Source organism: Carassius auratus, chromosome 24 (assembly GCF_003368295.1).
Source record: "Carassius auratus strain Wakin chromosome 24, ASM336829v1, whole genome shotgun sequence".
NCBI lineage: Eukaryota > Metazoa > Chordata > Actinopteri > Cypriniformes > Cyprinidae > Carassius > Carassius auratus.
The window spans coordinates 16973369-16997583 of record NC_039266.1 but is presented as its reverse complement, the minus strand read 5'-3'; the positions used below and the strand labels follow the sequence as shown (position 1 = coordinate 16997583).

General features: G+C 38.3%; 2 protein-coding genes across 2 annotated transcripts in view; one reads left to right on the top strand and one right to left on the bottom strand.

Moving 5' to 3' along the window:
• The first annotated feature begins 1086 nt into the window (after positions 1–1086).
• Positions 1087–7668, top strand: arxa (aristaless related homeobox a). The gene is made up of 5 exons (XM_026201322.1): positions 1087–1423; positions 2133–2682; positions 4305–4350; positions 5786–6111; positions 6460–7668. The coding sequence occupies exons 1-5, from the start codon at positions 1240–1242 to the stop codon at positions 6713–6715; spliced, it is 1362 nt and encodes a 453-aa protein (XP_026057107.1). The 5' UTR covers positions 1087–1239; the 3' UTR covers positions 6716–7668.
• A 3422-nt stretch (positions 7669–11090) lies between these two features.
• The window catches only part of pola1 (polymerase (DNA directed), alpha 1), a 54181-nt gene continuing 41056 nt past the window's right edge, over positions 11091–24215 (bottom strand). Inside the window, exons 36-37 of the mRNA XM_026201321.1 lie at positions 22749–22845; positions 11091–12036 (exon numbers count right to left, since the gene is read on the bottom strand). Of these exons, the coding sequence (XP_026057106.1) occupies positions 11894–12036; positions 22749–22845 (240 nt within the window). The 3' untranslated portion in view covers positions 11091–11893. The remainder of the gene's footprint in view (positions 12037–22748; positions 22846–24215) is intronic.

Sequence of the window (24215 nt, the reverse complement as noted above, 5' to 3'; positions counted from 1 at the left end):
AGCACGAGAATTTTTCAAACACACTGTATTTTCACGACCCTAATCTCAGTCAGCCCAAGAGCAGAATCGTATAGGCTAACCTATGAAGAGGAGAGTGTAAATTGCAGCTTCGTTGCAAGTTTGGGATTGAATTGTGAAAATGATCCTTTTAACATTGATGGGTCTGAGCGGCGGATAGGGTCATGCCATCCGCAGCAGGTTAAATAGACTTTCATTTAAAATTACATTCTCAATCTGTCTCTCCAGTCTTCTGCTGGAGTCTAGATGCCTGCAGTACGCTCTCATCGGCCTATTATCACCACCCTCACTTTTTAAGTCAATCATCTATGGCTATCTGATCGCTTCACTCTGAGAGGACAGGCAATTAGGCTAGGTGTGTGTATACCGTTTTTATACAGTCTAGGTGTATAGGCACACGAGGACCAGGTGAACAATTCACCCGGTCAGGCCCTGCCTCTACTAAATGGGCTTGTGTCTCCTTTTTTGAAATGGATATGGTGTAAAATAACATCAAATATACTATCACAACTAAACAGATAGATGAGACAGAACAACCAAAATTAGACAAACGGGTTGTTATTTTAAAAAGTTGCTAAAAATAAATGCATGGCACGCACGTATTCAAAAAATATAAAATAAAATGAAAAATACTCTTTCAGCATTATAAAAAAAGAAAAGAAAAAAAAAGATTTGTTTTATGTATTTGTTGTATTTTTTTGTAATGCCTGTGTATTTGAATACCTTCTTTTTTGTATTAATTGTAATTTATTTAGCCCTATGAATTAAAAAAAGACAGCGATATAATAATAACATCCAACATCTTGGTAAATAAAACGTTTCTAAAAGTTTTTACCACTTGTTTAGATAGCCTAAATCATTTTATTTCAGTTCAGAGTTTGTTTTTTTTCTTATCTGCAGCGTATTTAGTCTTTCTTTATTAATCTAATTTCAGTCTAAATGTGGAGGTGCTTATCAGCGAGTTCAGTAATCCATCACAACATTCGCGGAGTTCATACCGTTTAACTTTAATAGAAAAATATATAAAGATCCCCCTTGTTCCCTTGGGAGCCAATCAGGTTTGCTTTACACGTCAATGCAACAGAACGGAGAGCGGAGCTACTGGGGATTAGTGCATATGGCATTAGCGGCCAGGGTGGGATAGGCAAGAGAGACGATTCAGATACAGTGCGAGAGAGAGTAACAGTCACCCACTCGAGCCCAACCTCGGACGACACAAAAATGACTAGTCAGTACGACGACAATAGCCGCGACCGAAGCGAATGTAAAAGCAAGTCGCCCACCGTGCTTTCCTCCTACTGCATAGACAGTATACTGGGCAGAAGAAGCCCGTGTAAAGTCAGACAACTGGGAGCGCAAAGTTTGTCAGCACCCGTCAGACCGGACCACGACCAGTCAGCTGAAGGTAAGCGCCTAAACGCTCTGAAGTTATTTCTTTTCTGCTGTTTTACGTTTTGGTCACAAACATGGCACACAGTTAATTGATTTCGCGCGCATTTAACTTCACAGTTGTAGAAATGTGTAAAAATAGTCTCCTGGTCAGAAGCAACACCTCTGGGTGTGAAAAAGTCCTGGAAGTTTTGAGAACCTCTCAAATAATAATAAAAATAAATAAATGAACAGCACTGAAATGCTTAACTTGTTATTACACGTTTCTTTTCAAAATGGTTTACACGTTTATTGATAATCGTCTGATCTAAAAGTGCCCTAGAAAACTGTGAGAGAACCCACATGGTTTCTTAATGGACCAATACTTTGATCAGGCTAACAAAAATGTATTCAATCAGAAATCATATTAATGTTGCCATAAATCATGGCAATCATTCATGGCATATAATATAAATATATATAGCCTATATAAAATTACCATATAGCCATATAGTACACGATTGAAGAATTTGTATAAAAAAACCTTTTTATTTTTACTTACCGTATATTTAAACTAAATACATAAATAAAAACAACATTATGGAAAAATGGTTCTTGATATGTTTTTGGTTGAACCACCAAAACATTTTTAAGAGTGCGTGATATTTACAATATCCCTAGAGTTGAACAGGTGAATTCACAGTGCTTGGTGGATTTAAAAATCGTATATTCTTTTATTTTTCCAGTCACCTCCAAAGAGAACTCGTTTGACGCGGACATGCACCTGCCGCCCAAACTGCGCCGGCTCTACGGCCCTGGGGGGAAGTACCTGGACTCCGGGAGGGGGTTTCACGAGCATCTAGAGAAGGGTGAGAGGGAGAGACTGCTGGACCAAACCTGTGAGAGTCTCAAAATCAGCCAAGCGCCACAAGTCAGCATCAGCCGTAGCAAGTCATACCGGGAGAACGCGCCCTTCAGCCAGAGTGATGAAGGCCAGAGCCCCGAGCACACGGCGCAGGAGCTGATGGAGCTCAGCACGCTGAAGTTTGAAGAGGACGTTGTCAAAGAGGAGGCGTGCGGAGACGCCAGTCTCTCTCCCAAGGATGAAGAGAGCATGCACAACGATGGGGATGTAAAAGATGGCGAGGACAGTGTGTGTCTGTCGGCCGGCAGCGACTCGGAGGAAGGGATGCTTAAACGAAAGCAGAGAAGATACAGGACTACCTTCACCAGCTATCAGCTGGAGGAACTGGAGAGAGCCTTCCAGAAAACACACTACCCTGATGTGTTCACTAGGTACAGTAGATATACCGCTTTATAATGGTTCATAAATTTTAATTATGAACGGAATGCATGCCTTAAAATGAACGAAAAGAATAATTATTTTTTCCTTAAATATTAAAAATGCATGTAAATAAAATAGTTTATTGTTAAATTCAGATCTGTGTATTTTAATCCTAGAAATAACATTTAAATTATTTTTTTCCAATACAAATCAACAATCGAAGAAATAAACAATTTTATATTTCTATTTACATTTTTAATATTTGTAACATTTAAAAAATACAAAGCGCCAGGGGGGGGGGGTGTGTATGCAGGTAGATTCATGAAATAAAACCTTTGTGCCCAACACTTTTGTGGTGGATATATGTATATATTCCGTTTTGAAATTAAATTTCATTTTGTTTTGATTCCCTAGGCGAAAAAATTACACCGGTTGATCGTTTTATATTAAATCGAGTAGATAATTGGCGTGACATTCTGTATCATCAGAGAAATAATCACTAAAACGTGCGCACACTCGTCTGTGTCCTGTCCAATTTATTTTTTATAAAACTGAAACTCACATTATTCTCTATGGGTCAGTTAGTTAATAGACTACTGCTAGCATCACTGTGAACATTCGTGACCGTCAAAATAAATATACGTGGGCCTTAAAAGAGCTCAAGAACAGCAACAGCCTACTTAAAACTCAAATATATAAATTAATAGTTTTAATTAAGAGGTTTATTTAAGTTCGACTGTTCTGAAGGGGATTTAGGTCAATTTTTTTGTGTCAGTGATAAAATGCTAATTTTTGGGTTCTGGAACAGCATTAGAAAATTAAGCCATAAAAATGCGGACAAGACAAACTGAAACATATACGTTAAGCACAGTATAAACAATTAAAACTATAATGGTTTAAAATAAAATAGCATAATAAAATTAGGCCTATTTTTTATATGAATGTGATGTAGCCTACTTTGTCCTTATGTCATGGATATAAAATTCAATTTGAGTTATACTATTTTGAGTTGGTCATTAAAGACGTTTAGACAATTTTATTAAACATTTTGCTATACAACTGATGTTATTTATTTTAAAAGAGAAATCAGTTTACGAAATTTGAACATAAATAAGAATTTTGTATTTGAACTTTATTTTGAAAACGTTGCCCCACATTTATTCGTATAGTCACGTTGCATAAAAGAAAAAATAATCAATATGCCACACAACATAAGTCTATCAAATAAAAAAAACATCAGTCTGCCTAATGACAGATTTACCCGAGGACCGTTTTTCTTTAACAAAAATGTTCGTTGTTGATCATGAAATATCGATGTTTATATTGACGTGGTAGATAATTGTCATAAATTTAGCCAGGTATATTTTCAGTAAATGCTCAATTGTCATATAATAGTCTAGATGCCATTATTTCCATCATTATGTTGTTACAGTCAGTGCACTAAAGCCTCGCCCAACGAAACGATCCATTATATAAAAAAATACAAGTTACCCGTTCGATTCTCATCAGCCCTAAATTGCTTTCACAGGTTTCTGACAATTTAGGCAAAATCTGTTTTCTTGCGGTGTTTGTGGTAAAAAAAAAAAAAAAAAACCCCTGCACACATTTTGATGATCTATGTTTTCTCTTCCAGAGAGGAGCTCGCGATGAGGCTGGATCTGACAGAAGCTCGCGTCCAAGTGAGTGCTTTTCTTCCTTTCGCTTACAAAAATAAAATAAACTATATCGAATTTAAATGCACAATAATATTAAGGAGTAGGCTACTGTAGAAAACACAACTGAGAACGTTGACTCAATTCAGATGTTAAAAGCATTTAAATTGCATCGAATTGAGAGAAATTGCTTGTGATATGACCACTTGTCGACATTTTGAAGGTAAAGATTAACTAAATGATGTGAGCCTGCGGATTCTTGCAATTTGCTTACTTAAAGGCGTTAAGACAATACACCTAATGGTCTATATTTAATTTCATTTTAAAGTGACAATCGTAAACTTGGGTAAATGACCCTGTACGTCATGGCAAGGTCTTTCCTGTTATCGAAAGTTATTATACACAATAGAGCGAACATTTTAGCGGCAATTACACAGACGCCCCTGATTCATAAAAGCGCACTTAGCGAGAGAGCAAACACTGCTATTCCAGGGAGAAAATGGTGTTTGAATTCTCATCGCCGGCGCGGGGGAGAGGGAGAGGGAGGGGTAGGGGGATAATGCTATTTGATTTCCCATTTTGTGATTGCAATAGACCGGCATTGATCCGATGCTTTGCACTTGGAACGAGTGAGAGACTATTAAGGGTGTTTGCCTCCCCTCCTTTCTCTATTCAAAGCGTGGCTCGCATGTTCAAGCCCAACTCTCATAACCAAAGAGACAGTGCAAACATGGTTAAAACAACAGATGTCAATTTGGAGATGTGGGAGAACAAATCACTTAACAGGCACGATCAGGAGGTGATAAAGCTAATAAATGCCCCAGGGGCCATGCAAAAACGGTTTGGAGTATGTGTGAAAGGGGCCGAGGTCCCTGTTGGTTTGTCTGTTGACACTTTCCTTCATTATGAGGTCCCTGTCTGGAGGTCGTGTTCTTGCTGCACAACCTAGTGGGGTTTTAGCAGGACAGGAGGGGGATCGTGGGAAAGTTAAATAGCCTTTTCAAGCAACTTACATTTGGGGGAATTTAATTTAAAGTGCATTAATTGTTATTGGATGCTGTTCAGCTGTTATTTCGACATCTTTTGTTAACACGGCTCTTAATTACCACGCTCCACCCCGTTTTTTGCTCTGCCCGAACCAGATTTTAATTAGCAAAGTTAGGGTAACAGACCGTAAGTTTGGGGCCATGTAATTACCCTTGACTTCCAGCCTATTTGTCACCTCATTAAAGCGAACCAAATATTGCACATGAACAAGAGCGACAAGCTCATGCTTTAATGACCATGCAGGCTGTCAGGTGGAATATTAATATCTCTGGATCAGAAACAGAAGAGACAACTTCTTAAGGCCAGCTAATTAAGTGTGCTCCTCACTCCAAAATCGCATAGAAGCATTAATCTGAACACCAGCATTTGTTGGGTAAAGTTTGGACTTTAATGAGGCCTCTCTCCCAACTCTTAGGTTTGGTTTCAAAATCGAAGAGCGAAGTGGAGGAAACGTGAAAAGGCAGGTGTCCAGGCTCACCCCACAGGGTTGCCCTTTCATGGGCCGCTGGCAGCTGCTCACCCCCTGAGTCACTACCTGGAAGGAGGACCCTTCCCACCTCACCCTCACCCAGCTCTGGAGTCAGCGTGGACCGCCGCCGCAGCAGCTGCTGCTGCATTCCCAGGCCTGGCACCGCCCCCAAACAGCTCCACCCTCCCTCATGCCACACCCCTCGGCCTAGGAACCTTCCTGGGCACAGCAATGTTCAGGCATCCGGCCTTCATTGGACCTACTTTTGGCAGGTAAAGACCATGCGATAACAAGACTCCAAAAGCTTTTGCAGTGATGCCATAGAAGAACCATTTTGGATTCTCCAAAGAACCTATAAGTGAACAATTCTTAAAAGAACCTTTTTCCAGGCTAAAGACTCTTTTGTGCAATGTCAAGGTTCCATTGATGCTAAAGGTTCCTCATGGAACCATAGATGCCAATAAAGAACCTTTATTTCTAAGAGTAATAATCACATCTAATAAATGCCCATGGCTCTTCTGTAGTCATCCGACTGATACTAAGCCTAAAAATTAGCTGTATAATCACTGGTGTGAGCATGAGTGCAGTACATTTTATCACAGGAACTCTCTTCTGTTTAGACTCTTCTCAAGTATGGGTCATCTGACCAGTGCTTCCACGGCCGCTGCTCTCTTGCGCCAAACTGCACCGCCAGTGGAGGGTCCAGTGCAGCCACCGACAACCCTATCAGAACCACCTTCTTCCTCATCCTCTACGGCGGCCGACCGCAGGGCATCCAGCATCGCAGCTCTGCGTCTCAAAGCAAAGGAACATTCGGCCCAGTTGACCCAACTGAACATCCTGCCATCCGGCACTGCGGGGAAGGAAGTGTGCTGATCCTTCTCCTTAAAAACAAAAAATATTAAAGAAACCATCTCAACAAAAAGCACGACCAAATCCATATAGCACTAGCACACCAGAGACCCATTTGACACTGGAGTCATCACTACTTCACTGCGCCTCCCACTGGACATCATCACTATAATTTACACAGTGCACCAAACATGTCTCAAAACCCTGAACATAAAGATTCTGAGAGTAATGTAGGCTTCTCAGAGGGTAAGTTAGAGAGGCTATGCTTGGTAAATTCATTGAATAAGTTGTGTCTTTGGGTCAGGATCAAATGTGGTAAAAGACACATTTACTGTACACTCACACAGAGAAGAATCATTGGAGCCACACTGCAATACAGACAGAACTCGACATTTCTTCCTCTTATCTCAGTGCTGAAGCAGAGATGGGTCAATATGCCAAAGGGAACTGCCGCAACTACCCATCCTGAACCATATCCATACATGCTTGGCCTCAATATTGGCAAAACAAATCAAATTTCTGAAAACAAATACTCAGCTTTACTTTCTGTTCGTTTCCAATTCTCATGTTAAATATGATATTTAGGGGAAAAAAATAATGAAAAATAAATGTTTTGTTTGTTTTAAGGATGAACAATGTGGAAATCTAAACTTTAGCTTGTTTACTGATCTGTTAAGGGTATCCTGTATATAGCTCTGTTAAAAAAAGGAATGAAAATGGGGGCAAAATGACAAAAAAAAAAAAAGTTTATTTCAAAAGATGTTTTGAGAATATGCTCTCGGTGTAGGTATTGTAGGAATGGTTTCACGTAGATTCATCCTCTGTTCGTTTGATTCAAATTTTAGATTTTTAGATGATTATTTATGTCTGCCCGGTAGAGAGCCTGAAATCCAGACCGGGAAGTTTTGCTATTCCGTGAGAATTTTCCCTGTCGCGCGCAGGGACCAAGTCGAAATAAAAGAAACTTGTGAAACAAAGACCCTCCTGTATTATTTACAACTGATAATGCGAATTAAGTTTACTGAAATAAGTTCACACTTTTTAAAGGTTATCAATCATATATGTATATATATATATGTATATATATATATATAAGATAAAAATTAAAACACCATTAGTATAGGCTATAGCCTACTTGGGAAACGAAATATTTCTGCAGTCCTAAAATAAAGCAAATAAAACTTTTATATTAAAAATATGAAATGAAATGTCGATCACAAATAAACATCTGTTGCAAAATATAACTAGGCATAATATATATATATATATTTTTCGTAAATGCTTCAAAAGGCGCGATTATTTTACTATCTAATGATCATACACATATTTGCTTCTATATTGCCGATTAATAGCCATAAGAGTTTATTTCTAGAAGTAAATGGGCAATCATTCGGCGGGGAGCATGGAGTAATAAGAGAAAACAATTTAAGTGGTCACTTAAAAATGAATCAATTACCATAGCAGTTCACTGTGGCTAACTGCAATCATCAACATTCATGTCGTGGAAAGAACCTTTTTTTTTGTTTATATCAGTTTGCTATAAATGATTGAGAATATATCGTATTTATTTGTATTTAGTAAGATGATGATATTCTTGACGGCTCTATTCTTCAAGCCTTGACAAAAAGCGACTTGTAATTATTCCGCCATCTCATCCGATGTAGGCCTTACAACTTGTAGAGGCGCTAAATTGGACGCAACATCTGTAAATGCCCAACTCCGTTAAGTCCCTTTCTCATTAACGAAGTAACAAGCAGTTTATCAAAGTCTTTCTTTCGAATTCCTTATTTAATTCCCCAAATCCCTCTCCGTTGGATCTCACGCGCGAAGCGATGCCATTACTGCAATCAATGCGCTCTATTCAAACGAAGTCATTTTCGCCCATTTGACCCATCCATGGTGTCGAGCCAAATCGCGTGAAATTACCTCAAGGATTGCTTTTCTTCTTTATCGCGCGCGCCGCTGAAAAGATTTCTCCTTTCCTTGTTTTACTCGCGCTAATCCGTTTCATTATGACGCCACAAACAAGCAGGATCAGTAAAGATTGAACAAACGAAATGAAGACGGTTTGAAGGCGTGCATGGGGGATCAGTGCTCTTATAACGCCCAACAAATTCTTCTACTAAATATCGCGCGTTAAGGACCCCCCCTCTCTCGCAGCAAGTCCATATTAAACATGTTGGCATGCGAGAATATGTTCAAAGGAGCATTAAGCAAAGGGAACCAATTTTCTCTCTAGTGCCATACCTCCAAGTGAGGTGCATAGACTTCCCCCCCTTTATTTGTGGAAGGGACCACTGGAGCGTGCAGCCCACTTCTGTTGGGATTTTTATGAGATTTTCCAGAATGCCTTAATCTTATTGTGAACATTATTAATGAATCGCAAACCAATTTGCTCGTAATATCTGGGGAATGCTCGCCACAATTGTAGAGGCATTGACCTGAAGTGCTTAGGGCGACTTTCTCTTTAACTCTTTTCTTACAATGCATGAATGAATGAAGAAACAGGCTTTGTGGAGACTAAATTTGCCTCTCTATTTGTGGAGAGTGTGTAGATGATTCATTGCCAACGTTCTGACCACATATGCTAAAACACCTGTTTGGGAACCACCAACAAAAATCAAAGGCGAGTCATTCCAGCAAAATGAGTGCATTCTTCATTTTCAAAAAGCAATTCACGACCAAACTGAAACATTCTATCAGACAAAAAACGGTTTTAAGTGTTAAAAAATTATACTGTAATGTATATATCGGTCTTCAAAAAAAAAAAAGTTAACAATTGTATAGCTTTTTTAAGTTAATGACAAAGATTTAATATATATATATATATATATATATCTTGGTAGCAGCGTTTCATTACAGAAACAAAAAATCATTATACTTACAAACCTTTGTCCTTAAAGAGTTCATTATGAAAATATTTTATGGAATTGTGCATTATTTTAATAATCCTTATGATTGTAGCAGGGTGGATACAGTGCATCTCTTTAGTAGAATATGTCTATTAGAATAAAAATAATAATAATAATACAAACAAAAGAATAAACAAGATATAGAATCATTTTTGGCATCTTTCTAGAAAGAAAAAAAAAACTGGATTTTTTTTCTTGTGTAAATTCTAACTTTTAAAAGTCATTGTTTACATGTTCCCATGAAACAGTAAAACAACAAAATATCAAAATATAAGTACATTTAGTGTTCATAAATGCATGGTAAAATTTCACATGCATTCCCTTGATTTTAGCTCACTGGGCTGTGCTTCAACAACCAGCGAATAATCACACTTTTCCATCTCGACACAGCTCGAGACACCGGGGGTAGGTGAAAGCACTAAAGGCGCTTTGATGAGCCTTTCGTCCCCTATTGGAGCAGTAGAGTAAGAAATCACGGTGAAAAGGGCTGAATAGCAGGCCACTGGAACCCTGTCCCCTTTTGGTGTGCCTTAATTCCCTCGTCTCTTTTACCCTCATCCAATTAGTCCAGTGTATTAAGCGGTTTATCATCTCATAGCCTGCTATTCAGAGAAACAAGAGGAGCACTTTGCAATAGGGCCGGCTTTCCTTTTGACACCCACGGGTACTTACATATTCCACGATGCCATGAATAATAGAGAAAGAATAGGGCACTAATTCCCTCATCAAAGAGAACCTTGTCCACCGCTTTGCTCAACACCACCATTCTGGTCAAAAAGACAGGCAATAAAGCTTAGCATAACAAAAACGAATCATTCTTATTAGCTTAGTGGGGTAAATTAATGCAAAGCCTCGTCTGCATTGAGTGGCCCAGTTTGAAAACAGCCTCTGTGGGCTCGACGAAAGCGCGTTTGCGGTTAAAGGAATGTCCTGTTGAAAGCCACACATCATGCAATGACTTAATCTTGTAAAAGTGCGACATAACATTAAGGAGCTACCTGCATCTGTTAAGTTTCACCCTGGAGCGCACATTAAGTTAAATGTATATATAGGCCAATATGAGTTTAATACATCAGCCGCAAAGGCCTACAATGTGCAAAATGCCTTCTGTCATGCTACGGACAGAAAGTAGCTCTTAAGTGTTGCTGCACTCTGCAAGGTCGGTGCCATTAGTCGCAGCCGTTTAAGGCGAGTTTTTTTTCAAGCATGGCATTTATGGAAATTGACATCTGATGAAATGGTTTAAGACATCGTCTAACTGTCATTATAAACACATGGAATGAGCGAGTGAAGCACCACATTCTTAAAACCGACTCGATTTAAGTGGACTAATCTCCTCGCTTTCACACACTCTTGGCTTGCCATTCTCCAGGTCTTGAAAATGGAGCCTTCCATTTGGAGAAGTTAACTCGCCCTCTTCAAATGTGTAAATGTCATCACTCCCTGCAGCATGGTGAAATAAAATAATCAAAAAGGGGGGGAAAAGGGACATTTTATGAAATAATTTTATTGATGTTTCCGTATCAAAAACAAATTAAGAATCTTGAGACACTTTTATAAGCAGTAAATGTTCAAAATATGCAACACAAGCTGCCACAACGATGCAAGTCTAATAATCGGTCTAATAAATTTGCAACATACCAGCTGAGAGCATTTCAAAAAGGAGTTCAATCGTTCAAAACTCCACAAATCACTGGCTACCTCTGTATCATTGGCTAATTGCTGTGCTGTTAAAGATGAAGGGGGTAGTAGAGAAGTCATTACTGAACTAAGACCCCTTCAAACCGCTACAAGCCCCCCATGAACTTGCCTGTCATTACCCCTGATTGTTATCTCTAAAAACCCAGTGTGTGTGGTGCTACCAGGGAAGTGGGGGGCTGGGTTTGTGTTGAGAGTGTCTTTAGCCCCTTATCATGGCCATTTTACCACAGATTCATCATCGATTAGACCTGGACAAAGGCTAAATGGGATGGGACACAAGAACACAGATTAGAGCGAGAGACAGGTGCTCAAACATGGAAAGGTTTGGTGATTACATGCAGATCGACTGAGCTCGTCACCTTTGACCTTAATTCACGTCCAAGCCGTCAGGCACAAAAACACTGTCAGGGATTACAAATGCAAAGCGAGTGAGCCAGAAAAAAGCATAGATTACAGAATCACAAGGTGTATTTACAGCAGACAGGAATTAAAAGATGAAAACATAACATTGTACGGGTTCTCTTGGTGGGAGGATGGGCATAAATATTATGCCATATCTGATTACCCAGGTTCACTTCAGGACAGTTGGTCAATACTTGAGGGCTGTAAAGGCCTGGAAAAGTTTGGCGAGGTTGACCTCAGAGTAACCGCTTGTTGAGAGGACGTTGTCGGTCACATCCTTCAGCATTTTGTACACCTCCTTTTCGTCTTTCCAGGCATTCTTGAATTTCTCTGAGAAGAGAAAATGAGACAAAATGTAAAATCACCAGACTTCTCAAACCTTTCGATGGCGTTATGATTCCCTTGTTCTTACCTAAAACATAAAAGAGGCTATATGTTTTAAATGTATATACATCCATTTATACTGTATCAAAAATAAATCATTATATTACAAAGGCAATATTACATAACTGACACATTATGATTTTGCTAAGGCCAAACTATTAAAATAAAACAATTGAAAAAAATGTACTTTGCATTTAATAAGAAATATTTTATTTTTAAAAAGAATAGTCAATGTAGCAAAGTAATGCAACATTTAATTTTGATCATTTATTGAATGTCATAAAAAAAGAGAAGTTAAAAAGGTAAAGCTCAATTAGTTAGCATGTTAAAAAAACATCAAATTAACTAGTAAAAAAGTTGATTATACTAAATAACTTAATATATTAAAACAATATTTTATGAAAGTACATCACCATATGACATTTTTTCAACCATAATATTTTTTAATCAGATTTATTTACTTCTGTCTACATACAACACCTATAAAACACACAAGCCTGGTAGCAGGCAGGGCTGGAGTTGATCCATAACGAGTCAAAACTGATACGAAAAGAAAAATATCAGTCATAATATCGAACTATGCTCAAGGACATGTACTTGAGGAGGTCTATCAAGTATCATTTCAAATGAAAGTCTTTGAGAATCGATAAGGAACCAGCAATCCAGGCAGTTTGAGGCTAGAGCGCTGGCGAGAGGGGCTAGGTGTCTGCAGAAGCTAAATAGACTCTTCTGCCAGGGGGCAACGGGGTCATGCAATCGGGTCGATATCCAAGGTCATTTATCCCATCAGGAGGGCCTTCAATAGCATAGAGACGATAGAGGAGTCACCGGCAGGCTAGCAGGACTGAATGAGAATTACAGACTGAATCAAAAGCCTTTAACCAAAGACTTTTGTTAAAAGCAAGTCTTTGCTTTGAGAAGAAAGAGCCAAGACGAGTATTAACATGAATGTACCTTGAGAATATGTAAATGCCCAGGCTGAAATGTGGCCCTGCACCTTTTATTACCACAAAACGTTTTTATGCTTGAAAGATGACTGAACCTGTGTCTCCTAAACGTTGCTGGACACCCAACTGGTGGTCTAGGACTCAATCACAGTCCATCTCCATTAGCAGGTGGAATACAAACAGAGTTACAGAGTTGCCCCATGGGGGACGAAAGGTCAATCGTAAAAAGTGGCCAAACACGAGCATCAAAAATGAGGCATGGCATTCCAAACGCACCATCTGCAGAGCCGCTTACCATTATCGTGCACACATTTCTACCTCTACAAGAAGAAAGAGACTTGAAAAAAAAAAAAAAAAAAAAAAAAACTGAATGCTGGCACATGGAATAGGGAGAGGGGGACTATTTACCTGAGGAAAGAAAGAAAGGGGGGGGGGGGGGGGCTGAAGAAAGATGATGATGCATGATCAAGGGAAAGCAATCATGTCATCATTTTTGAAAGGTGGGAGAAAATAATTTTTTTTTCTCTTTCCCTCATTCTCCTCTCCTCTTCTTCATTCTTCTCCCTCAATCACTGTGTGCAGAATATATAAAAGAAACCTAAAAGCCACAGAGGTTGTCAGAGACCTCGCGTTCCCTCCCGGCCCGGCAGGGGTCGCGTTTAAAATAAATAGCATTTTTAAGAGGAAGAAAAGATGTGAAGAGATAGTGAGGGACGACGTGAGAAAAAGAGTGGAGCAGACAGCAGAAGAAAGAGAGGAATGTGGAGCGAAAGAACAGATGAAAAAAGAGAAGGCGATGGGTGCGACAGAGGACAGTGACGACAGTCCAGAGAGAGAGATAGAGAGAGAGAGTGTATCAGCTTCCATGTGCTCTAACAAGGTGTAAATACAATAACAAGCATGTAATTAAGTGAGCATGATGAAGTTAATGGGGATCATACATTCCATTTGGGCTGCTTATGAATATTCTATTAGATGTTATCAGGCAGCTGGAATAGCTTTTAATTTAATCATCATTCCGAGCAGAGAAAAGTTCTTTGTGCGAGTGTAATTGCACAGAATGAATAATTGATTTGACAATCGCACCCGCAGATTTCCAGCAGCTCAAGGCAGGCAGAGCGTGGGGGAGGAGGGCTGGGGGAGGGCACGCGCGTCGTGCCCTGAAGAGGTTGCAGAGGAGCTCGCCTGCAAATTGAGCACTATCAGTACACAGATAAAGGACAATTTCTATTTTATCAATGCAGTGAAATTACATTACTGCCTGAACATAATCACACTGCCCACACTTAAGAGGAGACAAGGCAGAGATGGAGAGCGAATTAGAAAGAGCAAGAGATACAGAGAGCGATGGATGCGGAGAGCGGGAGAGAGAGGAGGAAATGGAACGGAGGGAGCAAAAGGGCTTGCCTAAAAAACGTTATGAATTGCTCTTCATGAAAAGAATGAAATCAGAGTTCAACATGATTTGGAAGTCATTGATACGGGATATCTAATTTCTTCGAAACTGCAGAAAAAACTGTTTTATTATGGAAGGACTCCTGCCGTGCATGAAATTGCCTCCACATTTAACTCAGTAGCTGCAATCAGGCGGAGGACTGTGGTTTACATGTAGATCAGACTCAGAGTCTGCATCTAAATGTCTCATTTCTCACATGCGTATGCGCTGATATACACAAAGAAAAAGCACCCCACGCACGCTGCATGCAGACACAATGCGTGTGTGCGATATAATCCGCTCACGGAGCCGTTGAGAACGTTGGCAAAGGAGGTTGAACAAGAGGATCATGGGACTATTTGATTTATTTTTACTGTCAGAAGGCCAGAGATCTGCTGATGTGTGTTACAGTAGAATTTACCCAAAAAGTGAGGTATAGAGGTGTCTTTAAATTGAATGCATTTAACACATTTACTTAATCGTAATTAAAAAAAAAAAAAAAAAAAAAAAAAAAAAAAAAAAAAAACGATGAATGTAATGCGTTTAAATTTTAATTTAACTTAACCGGTTGACATGTCAAATTTGCTATAGGCATTTAGTTTGGTCTGACCTCTAAAAAGCTATTCTGAATAGGAACAGATGCACAAGTGTCTGTTCAATACACACAAAAACATTATTTTGAAAAAAAAAAGGAAGAAAAAGTTCATAACAGTACAATAATTACTGCGATATTTAAAAAAAAAAGTCAAATGAAGACCTTGTGTGGCTGGGGACAGTGTTAAATTAAATTCAGGGCTCCTACCCATGTTCTTAACTAAGAAAACTTAAGTCAGTGGAGAAAAGTCAGTGAATTAAATTGTCTCTGACCTTTACAGGGGACTCAACCCTCTTTTTAGTTGTGGTATAGAGGTTACTGTCTTAGTTTAATTTATATTTACAATGGTGTTTACGGAAGCCAAACAATTTAGAATATAATAATAATAATAATACTAATAACAATGACAGTAATAGCCGTATATTGTAAAACAATTGCACTGTAAAATAAATGTAAACTAAGCTATTCTGAGGCATGGAAAACATCGGATCACGAGCTGATCGATTAAACAAAGTGTGTGTTTCGCTTTGAAATGCATAGCGAAAACAGACTTGATGAAGGGATTAAGCTAAATTGTGCTTTCAATTTTATTTAGAGGTCTACCAATATGGGTTTATCACTGCCTGATGCCGATATTTAGAAATCAGGGCAGCCGATGGTTGATATATAATGCCGATTTCTAAAGCCAATATGTTTGGCCTTTTTTTTTTTTCATTCATCTGATAATAGTGAGTTTGAGCAAATTATTATTGCAGGGTACAAGATAACATTAAGCAAATAATAGTAGTAGTAGCCCAATTTAGAGTAATAATGCCTGGCTCAAAACTTAAGCATCTTCTCAAAAGAGTTCTGAAGCATGCTTTTTGTTTACGTTTACTGACATACACCAGTGTTTCCAACAGACTGCAAATTTAGCGGAGATCTAGCAGTTTCCCCAGTAAAAGCTGTAATCAAATAAGTGCTGCTCACAAATGCTACTTTATCAGGCATTACAGGAAAGACTAAATGAAAATGATATAGAAGCTTTTCTGAAGACAGTCAGTTCTTTTCAATGATAGATTCACATAAAAACACCCTCACTGCATTTTAATTTTGAATTGTGAAGCGCTCATTATATTCAACGAAATATAATCCTTTTGGAAAATCTATTTGTAGTGGTCAGTTTTGATACGACGAGCCATCAGAAATAACTCAATGTATTGGAAACTAGTGATCGACCGATATTGGTTTTTTATAACCGATACCGATTATTTGTATGTTTATGTACCCGATAACCGATATGCAGAACCGATATTTATTTACTGTTATACTTCTGTTTCTGACAATTATTACAACACAAATGAGCTGAAAAAAACATTTTATTTATAACAATCACTTCCCCCTTGCATACAAAAAAAAAAAAAATTATATTTATACACAAATAAATAGAGGGGTCTGAGTCCAAAAAATGTAAGCGCACTGTTACTAAGTGTCTTTGTTTTAAAATAAAAGCTTTGATGAGGTAAAAAAATAAAAACAGGTAAAAAAAATAAAGCACTAAAATGATTCTAACATATTGGTGGGGGCGGGAGGGCTATTTAGGAGTGCATAGCTATATAGTAGTGTAACTTAATACTCCCAGTTAAGCAGAACTAGGTTTTAGTGTAGAAAACAGAGTCTTTCAGCATTCTGCCCTGTAAGCCTGCTTCCTTCAAAAATGTCATGCAGTGGCCGTGCTTGAGGCTTCCTGATCATCAACCCAGTCAGGTGCTGAGCAATATGAACGAACTTTTTTTCCCGAGACTATATAAAGTTAAACAGCACTTGTCAGTTGGCATTTTATGATCTAGATTCAATCTAACGTTAGATCATGAAATGCCAACTGACAAAGTGCTGTTTGACTATAATTTAATCAACCGCGATCGCGCATGGAGATAATAAATAATTAATTTCCACAAAGCGGTATATGTAGCCTATATTTGTATTAGCGAAATAATTGTTATGTAGTAAATGATAATATAATCTAGGGTGTTTAAACAAGATAATCTTGTCAAAAGTTTCATTCAGTGGCATTGCTTGAGGCTTCCTGATCATCAACCCAGTCAGGTGCTGAGCAATATGAACGAACTTTTTTTCCCGAGACTATATAAAGTTAAACAGCACTTGTCAGTTGGCATTTTATGATCTAAATTTAATCTAACGTTAAATCATGAAATGCCAACTGACAAAGTGCTGTTTGACTATAACTTAATCAACCGCGATCGCGCATGGAGATACTAAATAATTAATTTCCACAAAGCGGTAGGCTATATTTATATGTGTATTAGCGAATAATTGTTATGTAGTAAATGATAATATAATCTAGGGTGTTTAAACAAGATAATCTTGTCAAAAGTTTCATTCAGTCGCCGTGCTTAAGCCTCCAGATCATCTGTCAGTTGCTAAGCAATATGAACAAACTTTCTCTTCTAGACTAATGGTGAGCAAATACAACAGATAGAGAATTAAATTCAACGCTTTTATTTTCAACATGCACTCATTCTTGTCTGTTTTATTTAATTCATGTAAAGATACGTCTTTATTGGGGCAGGACATGATGAATTACACTACGTGACTCAATGAGTTCGTCTCAATTGTTTAGAAACAAGCTGCATAAATTAACTATATCAGGAATTTATGTCTCAGATCTCGTTTGTGCATGTCTGTTATGTTAAATAAAGTTGATTAATTAAAGCAAACCAAGTAGAACATATATTTACCTGTGCACTGAGTTGTTGGTGACTGATCTCCTCAGACACCCGGGCTGCAATGGCGGAAATCTCAAAACGGCCACAAGATGGCGCCGTAAATCGGCGAATCCGATATTACAAAACCGATACCCGATTATGGAAAAATGCTTAAATATCGGGAAAAATATCGGTAAACAGATACATCGGTCGATCACTATTGGAAACACTGGACACTGTGATAGTCAAATGGCCATAGCGATAACAATAATAAAAGATTTCACAAATATTCGAAAGCCTGCTGCTCCTAACTGCTTAATTGAACATGTTTCTACTTTCACATGAAAATGACTTGTTGCACTTATGAATATGATAACTTTTCCGGCCTCAATTCTAGTAAGGTAAAACGTAATTCCGCTTTCGAAACGGTCTGTTTTGACCTGCAATTAGCTGAAGCTTTGTGTGAAAAAGCCTCTGCTGCAGAGTAGGGGTGCGCCATATCATACCGTGCACGATGATACCAGTATCATTTTTTACATAAAAAAAAAAAAAAAAAAAACTGTCATAACGCGATATCAATGATATAGCGAAGCAATGACATATGATGCACATGGTGGCCACGACGAAGATGCATGCAGTGTACATAAGTGGTTATAAGGTGTTTTTTCTGTCTGTGGCACGACCACCGTGTTGTCCAACTCAACTCACTGTTATTTCTGTTGGATCTGAGAAACATCAAACGCAAACGAAATGAAAGGTAAACTAGACTGCGCTGTTTCAGCTGCGCAGCCCATTTATCAGCTCGAACTGCGATGAAACTTGCTCGAGCTCAGAACAACTCTACTCCAGAGCCAAAGTTGATTTCGCAACACTATTTTTGCACAAATGCAACGGTGCTGCTAAATCATTCAAATTCTGCACAAAATTCTCTGTTGTACACAATGGTGACATACATCAGGAAATCAGAAGCAGTAATGTTAACTGTAACCCTGGTGTGGTAGAAATAGACAAATGCATAATTACTTAATTACATTATTCATTTCAGGGTTTTTACAACCTTTTGAGAGAGAAATTCAAGCACTTTTCAATGACTTAAGCATTTCACAACTATTTCCAGCACTTTAAAGCTCTAAAATCATTCAGTTTTACAAATACATATGTAAAAAAAAAAAAAAAAAAAAAAAAACATCAAATCACAATTATAACCAGTAGACAGCAGCAGAAAAGCAGAAAAGTCATTCACTTCTACTTTTTTTCTACAAACTTTTCTTTAATTTACTATTAAATCACACACAATCACTGAAGTTGGTCATTTCCATATACTAGAATAGTGGTACATTTAATAGGAGTGGAATATAAATTTTCTAAATAAAAATTTGAGTTTAGATGCATGCAAAATTTACTTTTAACAATAGTAACAGGTGCAAAATCTAGCTTAGTGTTTTATAATCAAATTCTGTATAAACAATAAAAGAATAATAAACAAGAAATTAACATGATATGATTAGTAAGTGCACTTAATGCAAAACAATAATTTTATGATTAAATCTATATTTTAATACTTTTAATATTCTTGAAATATTGGGATATAATTTTGAGTATGTATCGCCCACCCCAATGCAGTGTGTAATCTGCCAATATGATTAATTAAAAAATTGCCAAAAATCAGCCGATTAATCGGCCAGCCGATCAATTGGATGACCTCTAGTTTTATTTAATTTATTTAATTTTTATGATGTAGAGACAGTTTTGCTATCATGGTACCACGGTATTGATAATACCGTTACATCCCTAGTATATTACATATATAATATATACTACATATACATATTAAATTCTAAATTACTACTAAACTAAAGTGTAAAAAACTAAAACTGCATTTCGAAATAGAAAAAAGTATGAAATACAAAATTTGAGAATTGCATTAACTATAAAGTAAAGAAAAAATAACAGACTAAAAAAACCCCAACTTCAAACATTACAGAGATGTTATGAGCTGAGGTGGGGGGACAGGTTCCAGACAGTGATTTCCTTGGATATAGATACTTGAGGGAAGGCATTTTCTTTCCTTTACCTTACTATGTGTGTGTGTGTGTGTGTGTGTGTGTGTGTGTGTGTGAGAGAGAGAGAGAGTGAGTGAGTGTATTTGTGTGGAGGGGGGTTGGGAGGCCAATTACCATCAGTCTTTTCTCTCTGAAGGAATCAGGTAATCTAGTGAGGAAAAGACTGCAAATGGATAAAGCACTGACCAGCAATTTCACCATCAAGCAACAGAGGGATGAATTCACCATAGCCCTCCTTCCATCACAGCCCTGCAATGCATCCCATCAGAACCAAACCACAGCACCACCTCTGGCCAAGATGAAACACTGCAGCCCGCCCAAACAAACTCCTTCAAGGCAGCGTGTAATTTTACTCTTCTCTGGTCTTAACTTCACAGACTGACCAAAGGGTTCATTCACCCCTTTTCATTGTTCAGACGCCTTCCAGCGACCATGGCCGAAGACAGCTGGAGACTTCTAACCTCCAGCCTCAGCGTCCAGCAGAAATGGCTCTCTCTTGCTCAATCTACCAGCAACGTACGTCTCCAGTTATCTAAAGCTCCACAATAACAGCGGAGCAGACAGAATAGGGGGAAGATTGGTTTTTCTATTGTGCTGCTGGTCTGGCATAATGCCCACTTTAAAAGCAATTCCTCCGTCATCAGAGACAGACAGAAAATCTGGCAGATACGACACTAAATGTCTCATGGTGTGAGGGGGAGGTGGTTGGTAAATTACGAAAAGGCGTGCGTGTATGTGTGTGTGTGTGGGAAGAGGGCAGCTAAAAGTTTTCTGAACTGTACTTTATTCCACTATCGCTCCCGAGCGCTTCCATCGCCGTCAACAGCGGCGGACCACAGCTCAACCCTCTACCTTTGTTCACTGCGCTCTGGTAATAGGTGCAAATGCACTGAAGAAAACACACTTTGGTGGTGCAGCGTAACAGGCTTCTAGAAAGCTAACCTTCCAAGCCCTTGTGTGGTTTATAGTCACGTTATGATTTTCATTTTACCAATTGACCATCCAATGACACGCATGATGCCTGCTTTTAATCTCACTGATCTATGCAACTATGAGCAAATAGCTGACCACCAAAAATTACATATAAATGTATATGCAATTTGTAAAAAACTGAAATAAAGTAAAAATACAAAAAGGGAAACATTTCTCTATTTTGTTTAACTGAAATGAACTAAAACTGAAATCAAATTAAAAGTCAGAAATTACAAAAACGTATACAAATTCAGCATTAAATAGCATTATACATATTACTCAAAGGTTAAACTTCAGGATTTGAAAAGAAACACCTACATTTACACATAGAATCATTTTATATATATATATATATATCATATTTATAGTATATAAATAAAAACAATAAAAAAAGACTGTAAACGTTACTTACCTGTAACCACCATTACTAACAGGCATTTAGACTAGCTCTTCACTGACTGGTTTAGGTAAAAGTCTTAATGGTAAAACAATTAAATGTTTAAAATCACAGCTGGCTAGTATTTGACCAATTCCAGGTGGAAACCAACATTACTGCTGTATCTTCATCATGTACTAGACACCTAACCAGCACAACATAAATACAAGGATGCTGTAATGGAACAGGTGCCCATTGCGAGACCGTACATTCAGAACCCATATAACAGCAAAGTTACATCCCAGGGTCTAAATAAGAATCTGGACCAGGTAAAAGGATGTACAAGCCATGCAGCCCTGTAATTTCACCCCTAGACCCCGGTAAACCCTGCGGTCTATAATACAGTAATGTGTAGTATTATAGTGAGAGGGGAGATAACCGTTCCAAGGCTATACTTCAAAGCTGTGTGTGATGTCCTCTACTAATCCTACAATATACACGTGTACATAACGGAGCTACATGTATACACAGCACGATGATAACGAAAGATGAGTGTGACACTAAATGCAACTAGAAAGTAAAAAAGTCCAAACAACAAAGTGAATAAACACAGTTTCTGAGAATATTTTCGAAGAGAAAAAAAAAAAAAAAAAAAAAAGAGGAGGAGGACAGGAGGAGTAACGTCACCTCTCATTGCGCCTGGTGAAAATCAGGGCTAGAGGGTTAAAATCACTCCTTCAGGAATTAGAGCCCCGGCTGCAGTGATGGGCAGTGTGGCTGACAGAATGCCACAGATTGGCCTCAATTACTAGCAGAAACAACAGTCAGGAAAAAGTAAAGAAATAAAATTCCCCAGAGAAGCCAAGTCTATAATCATGTTAGGCCCCCGCCCCCCGATAACACTCTCCCCTCGGCCTGCTCTACGTTCTGAGTGGTCATCTATTGATTACACATTATATTTATCTACGGCTCTCGCGCCCAGCTCGGAACCTCATCGGCACATGTAAAAATAAATAAATAAATGTATAAGTCTATTCCAAGAGGTCCTTTTTAATCAAGTGACATCAATCAAAAAGGATTGTGGGTAAGTAGCCACGGCTCGGCTAGCGGCGGCTGTGAGCGGTCTGGATCCTCCAACGACCCGCTGAAAACATATGCTCCATGTCCCATTATTTATGAAGGGCTATCCTTTAGCCTTCTCTCCAATTACTCGCCCTATCATTTTCCAAAATCTAAAAACTGTTTTCAATCAACATAGCCAGCGCTATTACCGAGGGCCTACGGGATGAGAGGAGGCTCTCTCTCACTCACTCCCCTCTTCCTTCCAACTGATTGGGCCGCTTTGCATTCCGCACCGCGCCGTTCCGTGATTGAATCCGTCGCCTGAATTACGGCTGTCGACTCGAGTAGCTGAGGATTCTTAACCCAACCTTGTGGCCGCCTCCAGCCGCTGTGAGGTGTGTGTGCGCGTAAGTGTGCACAGAGACTGGAAAAAGTGCTGGACGAGTGTTTATGGGTGATGTTTGTGAGTACATTTCCAAGGTAATTAGTGATAAAAGTCTTACGTCTATCCTCTGTCGACAGGACCTTTTTGAAGGCGTATTCCCAGTCGAAGATGAATCTGTAGAAGCACAGTTGGTGGTAGAGGGCTTTCTCTGAATACTACAATAAAAAACAAAAAAGAAAACATATTAGACCAGTTATTACAACTTACAGGGTTATGAGACATACACAAAACTCCATGGTTATGCTTCTGTGAAACAAAACAAGGTAAAAAAGACAGGTTAACATGATTTGTCTCAAGTTGGTCCAAGAATCAAGCTACATAAAAGGCCAAAATCAATAGCTTTCATCTATTGGTTCCAGACAAAATGCTCTGTAAAACTGTATCACCATTACAGGCATAACATATGGAATTGAACAATTATCTGCATTCAGCCATTTACTCTGGCTCTTGACTGATTTCTTGTGGATTACCAACAAGTACAAATTCCATTGCACTGATGAGAAAAAACAAGATAACAAACCAAAGCTTCAATAAAATATGTGTAAGAATATTGGGAGAACAGAATGAATTCAGTACGTCCATGCAAGCCAGCCATAATGAAACTAGTGTTCGATTAATACAAAAATTATTCTCCAAGAAGAGTAGATAGACGATGGTTTTTCACTGATTTGACATTGAAGATATCCCTTTTTTAAGGCTTTAAACATGGCCTGCCATTCAGCAATCCCATCCAAATCACATAACACAATAATAGATTCTATTTCAAATTAACACTGTACTGACATTACAAAATTGGTTAATGGTTGCAAAATGAACTTGTGACCAGTTCACTGGACGATAAGACATTTTTGTAAAAATGTACTTGAATATTTCTATTAATATATCATTTGGACATTTATAATATTTATAAACACTGGTGACGGTATCTATTCATTGTTTGTATGTTTGTGGTGATTTAATCAAATTAAGAAAATAAAAAATATTGTTTTGTAATGCAATGTAAAGATAATGTATTCAATTGCAAAGTTTTAACTGTGGTACCAAATTTGGTAAAAAAATTAAAAAGAGTAAGGCCCCTTTGGCATGGTTTTAAAAGCACTGTGTACTGTATCAGTGGTAGATTTCTCCACGAAAATGTAAGATCTGCTTATTATAAAAAGTAAAACTATTACTTTAACATTCAAAGCTCTTTACCAATTCTTTAGTGACACTGTGGTTGCTGATTATTCTCTTGCATATTCAATATAACTGAAAAAAAGAAAAAGGAAAAAACCAATTAACTAAAATCATACCGATGCAGTTTAGTACGTGTTATTGTCCCGAAGAAAATGAAAGGCTGAAGCGTAATGAGATTGGTGCGGCTCAATCAGGGAAAGCTGGAGAATCACCTATGTTAATTACAGCTGCGGAGACAGGTAGTGTTTGTCATATATTCTCCACTGTCACAGACAAAGACAAACACACGCGCTCAGTCAAACCCTGAGTTTGGAGTCACAAAACCTGTGAAACTGTCTGATTGGCCGAA

What these genes read in the sequence shown, in the direction of transcription:
- arxa (XM_026201322.1), top strand. Translation starts at nt 1,240, where the DNA reads ATGACTAGTCAGTACGACGACAATAGCCGCGACCGAAGCGAATGTAAA. An exon ending in TACCCTGATGTGTTCACTAG is followed by an intron (nt 2,683 to 4,304) that starts GTACAGTAGATA and finishes TTTCTCTTCCAG; the next exon opens with AGAGGAGCTCGCGATGAGGC. An exon ending in ATTGGACCTACTTTTGGCAG is followed by an intron (nt 6,112 to 6,459) that starts GTAAAGACCATG and finishes TCTTCTGTTTAG; the next exon opens with ACTCTTCTCAAGTATGGGTC.